Source organism: Sinocyclocheilus rhinocerous, unplaced genomic scaffold (genome assembly GCF_001515625.1).
Source record: "Sinocyclocheilus rhinocerous isolate Xijiao unplaced genomic scaffold, SAMN03320098_v1.1 scaffold148, whole genome shotgun sequence".
Lineage (NCBI taxonomy): Eukaryota > Metazoa > Chordata > Actinopteri > Cypriniformes > Cyprinidae > Sinocyclocheilus > Sinocyclocheilus rhinocerous.
Window position 1 is genome coordinate 2,778,526 of NW_015653472.1, and position 13,387 is coordinate 2,791,912.

The 13,387-nt window shown below is 36.1% G+C and overlaps 2 protein-coding genes across 3 annotated transcripts in view; both read right to left on the bottom strand.

The window, feature by feature from the left end:
* LOC107716071 (polypeptide N-acetylgalactosaminyltransferase 6-like) overlaps positions 1 to 8,495 on the bottom strand; it is an 11,071-nt gene extending 2,576 nt beyond the window's left edge. Inside the window, exons 1-5 of the mRNA XM_016522391.1 lie at positions 8,256 to 8,495; positions 6,316 to 6,817; positions 5,319 to 5,491; positions 4,050 to 4,199; positions 3,361 to 3,595 (exon numbers count right to left, since the gene is read on the bottom strand). Coding sequence (XP_016377877.1) covers positions 3,361 to 3,595; positions 4,050 to 4,199; positions 5,319 to 5,491; positions 6,316 to 6,791 — 1,034 coding nt within the window. The 5' untranslated portion in view covers positions 6,792 to 6,817; positions 8,256 to 8,495. The remainder of the gene's footprint in view (positions 1 to 3,360; positions 3,596 to 4,049; positions 4,200 to 5,318; positions 5,492 to 6,315; positions 6,818 to 8,255) is intronic.
* A 1,880-nt stretch (positions 8,496 to 10,375) lies between these two features.
* The window catches only part of adcy6b (adenylate cyclase 6b), a 48,145-nt gene continuing 45,133 nt past the window's right edge, over positions 10,376 to 13,387 (bottom strand). For both annotated transcript variants that reach the window (XM_016522551.1, XM_016522550.1), the window contains exon 23: positions 10,376 to 12,015. In XM_016522551.1, coding sequence (XP_016378037.1) covers positions 11,887 to 12,015 — 129 coding nt within the window. In that variant the 3' untranslated portion in view covers positions 10,376 to 11,886. The remainder of the gene's footprint in view (positions 12,016 to 13,387) is intronic.

A 13,387-nucleotide genomic window follows, 5' to 3' on the forward strand; every position in this document is an offset into this window, starting at 1 on the left:
TATATTAAATGCATTAGTTTTATAGCATTTAGTTGTCCATTTTAGGAAAGTTAGTCATTTCCATCTGCATGACAAACTACTTTTTGCATTTACCTATCAAAGTGATACTTCAGCTGGAAAAAACAGTTTGTTCTGTTCATCTTAATATATTCTTCTATATAAAACTAACAAAAGAGGGAAATCTGGATCTAGCAATTTTATTTAAACTATGGAGAAAGTGTGTTTTGGACATTTAATACACATGATGTAGCAAGATATGTGCAGATCGTAATGTCAAGATATGAGACTTACAACATAACTATTGTAACCAGGGGTTAAATTGGGATTTGTTAAGAGGGGGGGCTCTATTGTATCGAGCTTATATATATATATATATATACACACACATATACAGGTGCATCTCAATAAATTAGAATGTCGTGGAAGTTAATTTCAGTAAATCAACTCAAATTGTGAAACTCGTGTATTAAATAAATTCAATGCACACAGACTAAAGTAGTTTAAGTCTTTGGTTCTTTTAATTGTGATGATTTTGGCTCACATTTAACAAAAACCCACCAATTCACTATCTCAACAAATTAGAATTATCGAATAAATCATTTACACTAAAAAAATACAACTGCATTAAATAATATTATGACATTCTTTTAAATATACAAACAAGAAATGGTGGAAATTATACTTTAACGAAATTAAAACGCCAGTAGGTGCCAGTAGTGAGCATTTAATGAGTCCGTCATTGAGTCGTTCATTCAAACGGCAGATTCATCAGCTGTTTATGCATAGGCTAATGAAACTTTGACTCACTCAACCGATTCGTTCAAAACATGGAATCCATCAGCAATGAATCGTCTGGTTGCTGAGAGATGCGCTGTTTCCGCCTAAAATGTAATTGACCTAATATTATTGTATTTGCTTATTGAACTGTTTGTAGAAATATTAAACCGTCGTAATGGTGAAAACGTTGTGTGATGTTGCCTAACTAACTGTATTTTAAATAAAAACTTTCCATTTTGAATTTTTACCTCAGGATGCCGAGTTTCTTAGTGTTGCGCGTTTTGATTTCTCCTGGAGAGGCTGCGTGAGCCTCGCCTCAGCTGCGCAACCTTATACTGTCAATAGATGCATTATATATAGTAGCTATATCCACTATTCGCCACTTACTCTAAATGTAATACAATCAGAATAATACTTGCGTTTTGGTGTTTACATAGTTATTTTTGGTTACTGATGTTTTAATCATGTTACTTGTCTGGCGTTAATGTCGAGCCCTGGAGTCTGTGCCGGGGCTCAGCCCCGCCCCAATTTAAACCCTGATTGTAACTGTAATCCATTATAACCCAAGTGGATATAACATGGTGTTCATAGTCACATTAAAAGTTATAAACATAACCAGGCACGCATAACTGTTGTTAAGATTATTAGATGCAGCATATTATAAGGTTTTAAAGGCATTCTGCATGCATTATAATGCCTAAGAAAACCCTTATGATGCATAATAAATACATCATATTGAAAAAATCTTCTAAAATAAACAACTGTAAAACATATGCATGTAATATTTAAATATAAATGATTATTCTGAATTAGCTAGTTGCTAAAAGGAAAATGCTGTAGATAACTGTAGTAAGAAGTATGTGACATCAGGTAGTATATGATAATATAGGCTGTTTAATTAGCTGAGGACATGTAGCCTAACCTCAATAATCTATTTTAAGACATGGCCATAGTAAATGAAACTCAATGAAACTTCATACAACCAGCCAAGTCATCTCATTCATAAAAATCAGATTGACAGGAAGAACCTGGCCAGGACTTGAATAAACTAAACGTTCAAAGCATTTCATTAACACAGCACAGTGTGTAAATGCAAAGTAACCAATTGTGACCGTTGCTGGCAAAATTTGCTCACAATGAGCAAATTTTCAAAAAGGAGTTATTTTAATTTTCACATTCTCCATTAAAAGACATTCAGAATGATGTATGATTGGTTGGAATCTGATGAAAAATTACTGAGCTACACCCGTTTGAAGTAGATAAAGTCAGCAAAGTCAATTTTGAGAAAAATCGAGTTCCAAAGCAAAAATCACAGAGCAAAGTTGCATCTTTTTCAACACTTTTCTTAATTACTATATTAACAATCACAATCTAGGTATTTTTTTTATTTTGTCTTTGTTATTATTAAACAAACAAAAAAAACAGTAGAACAAATATAAGAAACAAATAATGTTTACATTTTATAAAAACAATTACCCTTTTCATTTTACATCTAAACAAAAGCATTCAAGTAAGAAAACAAATAACCAAATTTAAAAATCCCTTTAGTCTGTTAATTACACAAATTGATTAAAACTATAAAAGCAGTTCAATCAATAGCATCAAGTGATGCGAGAAACAAGTGGAGAATAGGTACTCCTCTCAGAAAACGTACAAATAAAGGTAAATAAAAATCAAAAATTATTATTTGGAGCATTGGGGTCGCTAGACGAGGGCTTAATGAACTAACTTTTGTGAAAACCTCAAAATCGACATTTTTAACTTTTTTGCCTGTAGCTCAAAATTAGCCCGTGCGCATTCCGACTCATTTTGCCAGCATGGGTCACAAATACAGCCAATGTCCAGCAGTGTTACATTGTGTTTCGATGCAGCTCGCTGTCAAAATTACATGTGATAGATGCAACTTCCCTGTTGGATTACTTCAGATATTTATCCAATAAAGAAACATCAGACTTACCACTATATTTACAATAGTATTCTTTATATCAGACAGATCAAGTGTAAATCACACGTCTCATAACTTTTCATTATGTGGTTCTCTGGAATACTCGATTGTTACTGGTCAATGTTTCCATTTATTCATTTTTTTGACTAGTACCAAGGAAACAAACAGGATAATGGCTGGTCATAATCACAAAAAACCCTCAATGTGATACAAGACCCCTTCTGATCACCGTCAGGATTTATTTTGCAAAAATGACTGACTGTATTGAAATGTGGCCTTGCAAACACTTCTGTCAATTGGGACAGTTCACATAAAAATGAAACATTTTGTCTCAGTAGGGAAAATAATAATATAGAAGTCAATGGTTACCAGCAACTGTTTGGTTACCAACATTCTTCAAAATATATTTTGTGTTCAGGTCCTACAGGTTTGGAACAACTTGAGGGTTGAGTAAATGACCATTTCTTTTTTGGGTAAACAATCTCTTTAATTGATGAAAAAGCAAATACACCTGTCTTGGTAAAGGTAAAAACTGATGCATCAATCGCAACAAAATGAATACGTAAATTTGTTTTTATTCTCGGAAACACTTCCAAACTTATTAAGAGCAAGGTTTAAATAAAACATGCATGACTTACTTTACTGGGTACGTCTCATCTTTGCGTTTAACGTTCTCGTAATCTGGAATGGCCTCCCAGCCAAATGTGAGACTCCAGTCAAAGTTGCCTCTGTTATGGGCACGGGCCGACGCCACGGGCTTGTGGAACTGGAAAGAGTTTAAATCAATGGTTGTGATTTCAGGGCTCACCACAGCAGTGGGCTCCTCAACAATGCGAGCAAGGAGAGGCTCGAGCCAGCCATGGAAACACTCACCTGTAACAACAAAAACATGACAAAAGAGAAAAGAGGGTTTGTAAATATGCTACTCAAGCATGTATGCTAAGATGGCATGTCACATTTTTCAAAACTTTCATCGTATACAAGGTAAAATATAGGATAACATTACACAGGTGTATGTTGCTAGTCTTCAATCCCGCCTACAATGGCTCAAAGCGAACAAGATAAGCATCACATACTAGACCTTTGTCATGGCACATAACTTTGCAAATGACATGAGTGCCAGAAAAAAATAAAAATGTAATCATGGGAGTAACCACTTTAAGCTCATGCCAATGGACCTGAAGAGCAGGTTCCTGAAAAACTACTTTCCATCCAGTCATAAATAATGAGACTGATGGATGTTAATGACATGCTAACAGAAACTGGTATGCTGTGCGAGTCAATAGAATTGGGCAGGGCAATTCATGACAAGTGATGACACACGTACAGTGAGCATCTAGGAAGGTTAGAATTTCTCCCTGGGCTTTGCTGGCTCCAAGAAGCCTCGCGGTGATGAGGCCCTTCCTCTCCGGCTGACGCACTACCTTCACAATCTTCAGTGACTTCACATACTTCTCCAGCTTCTCATGGAGGTGTTCTGCAATAACACACAAGATCAAATGTAGAAGGATGACATTAGTGTAATCTTGTTTTCTGTTTCTTCTGTATTGTAAAGTACCTTTGAAAGGCACTGTATGAACAAAAACACTACACTACAACAATAATACCTTTTAATTGTTTGGGATAATTAAGATTTTTTTTTTTGAAGGAATTAATACTTATTCAGCTTACTTATTCAATACTTCTTATAAATTGATCAGAATTGACAGCAAATATATTTATAATGTTACAAAAGATTCATATTTCAAATAAATGCTGTTCTTTTGAACTTTACCATTTTTTTTTCTTCAAATAACCCAGTTTCTTAAGCACCAAATCAGCATATTAGTAATGGCTGCTGAACATTCAGCTTTGCCACCACAGAAATTAATTAGATTTTAAAAATATTATTTAAAAATATTCAAAAAGAAATTTACAATTGTAATTTTACAATATTATTGTTTTACTGTATTTTCGAACAAATGCAGCCTTAGTGAGGATGTGATTTCTTTCAAAAAGTTTTTTTTTTTAAATCTTACAACCCCAAATTTTTCAACTGCAGTGCATGAGTTTAATACCGTGTTCAAAAACTTTACAAGTCAGCTGTAACTTTGTCAACTGTTCAACGTGATATTTTTCAATGACTAAAAATAGTTTCAGAGCACGTTGATATTTCCTGTGGTGAGACTTCAAATGAACTGACACACTTCCTTTATCTTATCGCTTACAGCACTAACAAAGTACATAAAACTAACAAGGAGATTAATGAGGGGAACAATTAAACTAATGAAGAGGAAAAATTAAGTTATAATACAAATTAATATTTCATCGCCAGTAACTTTTGCTATGGACTAGTTAGCTAATACATGTTTTCAGTTTCAACAATGCAATATTACTTCCTTTATGTTTACGCAAAGTTTTTTTTGTTTTTTTTGCAGTCTTAACTGGTTCTTTTGTTAATGTATGTTTGTGGCATTTTTCACCCACCTGAAGAAGCACTCGTACAAGTGACAGTCCACTAAATAAAACTGTTTGCCATTGAGCCAAGAACATATAATAACACTATATCTACGGGTAGTTAATTTTTACAGCAAGAACTGATAAAAGTCGGGCCCACCTGCTGTGCTGGCATCATCCACTAGTATGATTTCTTTGAGGAAAGCCGCCGGGGAGGTGTGCAGCACGCTGTACACAGTGCGCAGAAGTGTTGACCATGCCTCGTTGTGAAACACAATGATCACACTCGTGGTGGGGAGCGAAGGGCAACGGCGAAACTTTCGCTCAACACACCTATAAAGGACGCATGAAAAAACCTATAGATATGCGTGTACTATATATACCCATATAAAAGTATATATACCCATATAAAGTGTATATATATATATATATATAATTATATCTATAATTTTATTTATTTTTTGTTATTTTAGTATATCATGTTAAACTAAATGTAAATGAGAAAAGTCATCTTGCTTTCTAGTGTAAATAAAATAAGTTTTTTTTATATTTCACTTCAGTTTTTTAATAAAAGTAATGAAAGCATTTTTATGGTTTATTTTTAGTTAACTATAATAACACTGATAAACATACACGCCTTAAAAAGTTGAAGGTAATATTCTAAAGGCACAATTCCCAAAATACACATTTAAACATTGTAATTATCAGTATTATAAATTTGAGGACATATGCAAATTGCTCAAGGCACTTTACTCAACACAGTGTTTAAATATAATAAGATTCAAAAGGAAACATAACACGTCAACCTATTGCTCAGTGATGCAACAGGCGAAGGTGTGATTAGAAACTGCAAAAGCAGCAAAACAGTAAAGACTCTAATCTACAATGAGTGTTTGGGCAGCATTCATAGGGCCTTAGCCCCAGCCCTTAAATCAACAGATAAATCTGCACCTTCATGTTTCTGTGTAAACAGATCAAATGAGTCAACGTAAATTAAAAGGCATCTAAAATGCCAGCAAACATTATAACACGTCATGAGTGCTGCCTAACTTTAACCTATGAAGGGAATCATTATAATGGCGGATTGGTTGCTGAATTGAATGAATTGTTTGTATTCCACATTTTCTCATGGTGCCAAACAATGTGCCCATTCTTACTCGGGTGGACGGGTGTCATCTCCAAGACTTCGGTGCAAGGAGATTCGGTCACTGGCAAACTGGTTAAAGCAGTGCCTGGTCATGCCCTCCTGCTTTTCCTTCTCCTCCTCTGCAGTCATGCTGGCTTTCTGGAAGGCTGCGCCATTGGCTCCCGGTGCTTGAGTGTCCTCAGGAGGTCTCTCGATCCACGGTTTGAGATCCGCCTGAGTGTAGAAACCCGAGGGGCAGTTTTGGTTCGGGGTGGGCAGCACTCCCACCGATGGGGGCTGCGGGGCACCGATCTGGAAGGCGAAGTTGTTAACCGCCCCACGGACCATCTCGAATACCCTTTCCTTTTTGTTGGAGAGATCTTGCAGCCAGGGGTCCTGAAGTGAACCGCTGCCAACGTCCCTCTGGAGCACCACCAGAATCACCATGAAAACAGTGCCGCCCAGAACAGTAAGCTTCAGGGGGGAGAGACGACGCCTCAGACGCATTCTGTTGGCCAATCTCAGTCACCAAACTGTGAAAACAGACCAAAAATCACTTATGAAGGAAAAACTAATCGCCACCAAAATGTAAAAGAAGATCCATAAAATTGTTAGTTTATTTACACAAACTCCACAACAAAGCAAGCCATGTCCCACTCTTAATTAGCAGTGAAAGCCTGCACTGTCGACTCTCACATGGAGCACAGCAACAGAGCAAACAAACCTCACCTGACAACAAACACCCTTCTGCACCTGATCCTTCCTTCACCCTGCTGGATCCACGTGGCAGCAGGTGGCTCACGCACACTCCCACTACACTTAATGGGTGGTGTTGGAAGCTTTGCATAAATACACTTCACAACTGTGACACGTTGCCTGTGATCTGACTAACTGAACAGGATCTGGATCTCACCAACTGCTTGGAAGGAGTTTAATGGTCATCTTGAGGACTGGCAAATTTAAAGCACTATTATTCTTGCATTTTAAGTCAAGTCTGCTTTATTGTCAATTCTTCCACATGTACAGCACATACAAACAGAGAATTGAAATTGCGTTACTCTCAGACCCTTGGTGCATACAGATAACACTAACAGTAGAACATAAATACAGATAGATACAGATTAAATATAAAATGCAACTATACAAATATACAAATAAGGTAAAATGTAAAAAAAATATATAAAGCAGCACAAGGCACATGGCAGATATAGTGCAAACCAGTGAAGTAAACAACAGTGAAGATATAATGATATAATATCATAATATATGATATAATTTAACCTCAAGTAATTACTTTTTAAAATAGGAAATGTGAGGACAATGGAACATATGGTGTTAAATGAATCCGTAACCTCAGTGCCCATGGAACCAGTCTATTTAAAAACATCTACATCACAAATCCCAAGGCGGGTTAATGGCCACCAGAGACAGTCAGGCCAACTTCTGCGTATGTGTTCAGACTTTCCCAATCTTTCAAACTAAAACTGGTTCTCCTGCACTAAAACTGAGTCAGAGCTTATATGGACATTATTAACCTAAAGTTATGAAGTAACATATATTGGTTAAACCGCATTTTTCCTTAGCTACTGAATAGTATGCGTGTTTCGCAAATTTCGCAAACCCCAAGCACTTCCTTAAAGTTTAAACAAAAAAAAATATGCCAAGCAACATGACAACTAAGCGAAACTTATCTGAATAGGTAAGGAAGTGAGCCAAGAATATATAATGGTTAAAATAATTACAGTATGACACCGATTTCAGTCTTTCACCGTCTTCTAGAAACCTTATTTTCGAATAAATGAGGATAATGTACGACGAACGAGCTTTTGTGTGCTATTAACAATAAAGATGAAACCCGCTCATGACAAGGAGAGGAAGATACGCCGAGGTTAGATTTTGTTGACAACAGACATGACGCGAAACATGTCGAAACAAATAAAGCACTCATTTAATTACATTTTCAAAGCTTACCTGTAATAATTTCAGTCAGTCATGTGTTTCTCAAAGAAGCAGATACTATAGATAAATACGTGTTTCCTCGTCTACCGCGGCACTGTTTGTTTCAGCTGCGAGAGTCGATAGACGGATGTTGTTACTCTGTAACTTCGCGTTTTAGAGATATTGGGTTCACTAAGCGCGCGACGGTTTCACGCGACTAGCAGCACTGGCCTCCCGGCTTCCCTTTGAACGCAACAGGTGCCATGCGTTCAAATGATTGAGAGTCATCTGGGTCCTAAAGCCGGGCCTTCCTACTAGTGATGATGGGGATTTTGATTCATCTCAGTGATTCGACTCTATTGAATGTGTTCGTGTACACCAAAAAGATTCCTTCACGGATACTTTCTGCGGTTTGCTGTAGGCTACATCTGTACGCGAGTAGGTAGTTACATGTCTTTTTTGTCACCGAAGGATTCACCACCCGATTCGTTCAAAACAAAGAGTCGTTTTGCGTGTCAAAACCGGCTAAAATAGTTTAGCCTAAGCATCACAAGCATCTCCCCACGAGTGACTAACCGGACACGCTTCAAAGGGGAGATTCAGTGAACCAAAATGATTCAGTCCATGGAAGTGAACGACAATGATTCACTTTAAAGATTCATTCAAAAACAGCGATTCGCTCACCACATCATTTCAATTGTGGGATCATAGTTTTTTCACACAAATAAGTTTTAACAGTTGAAAGTGCTGTTAAACATGTAGGGAAATTTCAGTGTTGCTTTGCACTTGTCTAAAATTGGATGACGTTGATTACTTAATTAAGGGTCAGGAAAGGATGTGGTAACAAACTATACCTCAACAGATATAAATTATTAACTGGGATGCAATTGAATTCAATGCCTCTTGTGTCGCGTACGTGTAACCGAATACAGATTTATTCAGACATTTGAGAAAGGCAGGCCAAGAGGAAATGGGGTCGGTACTTCTGTAGGAGAGAATCGTGATTACAAACTATCGTCTGACATGAGACTGCTTCTACTTGAAGAAAAGACACCAAGCTGAGCATGAACAAAGAGAAGAGTCCATTAACACAACAATCACTAGAGCCACTCACACCTAACAATGGCCTGTCTGTCTACCTGATGGCTTAGTTTTGAGGTATTACATTCTTTTGATGTACAGTAAAATAAAAGGAAATCTTTTAACAAATGGCGCACTCCAAATAGTGTACACTATTCCGTTACTTCAGATGTGTTACATTTATGTTCAATAAAATAGCTAACATAAAATAAACCTAGCACAAAAACTAATTAAAAGCTTATTTTGACAATCTGTTGAAATATTTAATTAATTGTTAAATAATTTTAATGAACTAATTTTAATTATTAAAAACGTCATATGTAAGTTACATGTAGCTGAGTGACATATTTTGCTATGAATTTATGGTGAAAATTAACACAATTTAGCTTGGCCTCCTGAGGTTGACACATGGACGCGGGAAGTAGGGGTGCTGAGGGGGCTGCAGCACCCCGTTTTCACATGGTTGCAAATGCAACGCCAAGTTTGTTCATTTAAATTTATTCAGTTTTAGCATTTAATAATTTATTTGTAATGATCTCTGAAATGTAAATTGTAAGTGGGCTATAATAAACCCATGTTTATCTTTATAAACATGATTAATTTTACTTGTGATGTTTTCTATATGGGACGATTAGCCTAATCCTCATGAACACGTGACGCTAGCGCATGGTTTCAGACATGAACTGTACAGAATGCGAACAAGATTAACTTTAATACAAGGAGATAATGGCGCAAAAGCGAATTTCAGATTTTTTTAAATGCCCATCCCAGCAAAAACTTTACAAAATCGGCATCCAAACAACACTCACCCAACACGGACACACACAGCACCCCCAACCGAAAACATCTTCCGGCGCCCCTGGGTTGACAATCAACTTTACTTCTGAATGTGACGCTTTCACTGACCACTTGTTAAAAAAAGTATTTTAGGTTCGTTTTTTTTATACCATATTTGTGGAAAGTGCCTAATAAAGTGCCTTTTTGTCCAGCTTATTCTGACTGTGGCCTGTATGTCCACATGTAATTAAAATGAGAAGAAATAAATGACAAATTGCACAAACTAGTGTTGGGTGGATATGGTATTGATACATTATTCTTACAAAAAACACCCAATTTATTGATTTGCCACCTTTTAATGAAAAAGGTCCTGAAAGGTCCATGTACCACAAACATATTTGAACAAAAAACCGTATGTGCTTTGATGTCTATGACACAGTGAGAATGTTAAACATACATGTACATTCATATTGGGAAATTCATGTTAAGGACGGTGAAGGATGTTTCTTGCAACACAATCATCAAGATGCATCTATACAGTAGGAATGGTAAATTCAGAAATATGGCAAAAAATACTCTGCAGCAGTGCTAACCTATGCATTTGACTGGTAATTGCATAATTTTTAAATAATGTTGACAAATGTGCAAGAATGACTAAGAGCGTTCATGAGGAAATGCTGAAATGGACTAATGCTGAACACTGTCAGACGAACAACTTTGCAGTCCAGCCACATTTGTCAGCAACCACTAAGCCCAACAGGCCTCTGTCAGCACATTTACACATATTTACAAGGGTCTTAAGAAGACGATACCGTTGCTGACCATACTGTGCTGGAATTATATGAGGTCTTGGTCATATTTAGGTTCATTTTTTTCATTGATTTATACAGGAATGAATTAAGAGTTGAAATTTGTGTAACACATTTATGAACTCAAGTGAGAGGGAAATTACATCAGTTATCAATTGAACACATAAATGCAAAGAATTTAATCTAATTAGCACTTAATCTGGCAAAAAAGCTATTTTAAATTCATTTTATAAACCTCACAGTGAGCTATTATGTCCTTTTAAAGATAACAGACACACATTTACACACCGTCCACACACATAAATGAACAAATGACCAAGGAAAATTTGTCCAATGCCATTCTCGTCCTTCATTTACCTCTTTTGTACACAAATACTAAAAGGGAAAAACATGTTGATCACTCATAAATCATACGAACTGTAAATACAAGTCACTTGTATTAGGATTCCTGTTTCTAAGGCCTTCAATGAAGACAGATGTTTTTTGCTTTAGTGTTTATAATAGAATACGATGTGGTAAAGAGTGGCATGAGGCCAAAAAAGGAAAGCCAGACAAATGAATAACACTTGTTCGGACATTTCAAACAGTTTACATGGCGTGTGTAGTGTTCCTATATCAAATAATTTGTTCTTTGGTCAGTTTCTTCTTGCTTCTTGATGCTTGCATACATAATAATTTTTTATTTACATGGTTTAAAACCTGTCAAAATAAATAAAGAATTCAAATTTTGGTATGGAAGAAGTCTTTCCCACAAAATAAAAAATAAAACCAAACTTTCTTCAATGTCTTCTCTAAGGCAACAGTTCTTCATTAAATCTTTCAGGTAGAGCGTACCTCATTATTCCCAGTAGGTGCATATATAAATACCACACATGCCCAACTAATGCTTGTGAGCTAGAAAACTTGTGAGTGGTTATATTTGGAACTGCTCAAATCCCATTCAGAGCCTTTTGCTGTCCTTCCTTCATTTCAGTGCATTGAGAGGCATTTAGTCAGTGTTAACTGCAGACAGGACCACTGTTGAGGAAATAAGTGGTCATATCTCCTTTCCCCTTCACTTTCACCAGTCCACGGCACTCCAGCTGGTAGCCCTTCCTTTCTAGTACATGGTATAAGTCAGTGGTCACCTGTAGGAATAAAGAACAATATCATAAGCTTTTCATTACACACTGAATTCTAATTAGCCAAAAACTAAAGGTTTTTCTGCAGCACCAAAGGGAATTGCAAAAATAAAGTTAGTTTTCAAATGGCCAATTCAACTGTCTGCCATTGGTTGGATAAACAGATGCAAGCCATACATGCCCCAAACTCAGGCCATTGGTTAAACCAATGTTGCTATGCCAGGCTGGTCGGGATGCTCAAACAAACAAAGCAATGTTTTTAAACAACCACAGAGTCAGTGTTTACACTTTTCAGGGAAATCAACTTAAGCCTTGCTTACTTATCGTTAATTCTACACATTTAACTGGAATAGAAAGTATTTAGAAATTTAAGTTTTACAAAAATATAAAAAGTCACAAAAAACGTGCAATTCTGAACTGCAATTGCAGTAACATGAAGAGAGATATGGAAGCGTATGGGCAGCAAAACTCATTTTGAAATGTAATATGCAAAATGACAATGCAATATGTAAAATGGCAATGCATTTCTTTATTTAAATTTACATTTTCCCATACATATGTGCAACGTTTAGTGCAAAATTAAAATTCAATTATATAATTTAGATTTGCCATTTCCTACACTAGTTTTAATATGTAAATTAAAAACTTATTTTAATGCTTTATAAGTTGCAAAACTAAAATGAAAATGTATTACCCAAATTGATTAGATGTTTAAAAATTGTCCAAGCAAAAACTATAGCAAAATTATCATTTAAATGCCATTTTTCCTAAATGCATTTAGACTTATGGGTAGGACACTTGGGACTGCATTTTCATCGTGATATCGCGTGATAATTGTAGCAAAATGCAGTGTGAATTTCAAAATGCATTCTGAGCCAAATGTGCAGCAAAAGGGTAGCAAAATGGTGATTTAAATGTCTTATTTTTCTTAAATGCATTGACACTTACATATAAGACGTTTCAATAGCATTTTCATTTAATACCCCACGATGAATATAAAGTCAATGTGGATTTGAAATGCATTTGAAACTGCAACACGCCCCCGACCTGTCAATCGTTAGGCTACATCAAGGCGAGGCTCGGCAACAGGACGCACAATAGGTCAATATTCATCGTTAACCAAATGCTTTCCACATTGACTTAAACTATACTCGTTGCAGGGTATTAAATGAAAATGCTATTGAAACATCTTATATGTAAGTGTCAAAGCATTTAAGAAAAATAAGACATTTAAATCACCATTTTGCTACCCTTTTGCTGCACCTTTGGCTCAGAATGCATTCTGAAATTCTCACTGCATTTTGCTACAATTATCACGCAGTATTATGATGAAAATGTAATCCTACCCCTACAGTGTCCTACCCCTAAGTCTCAATGC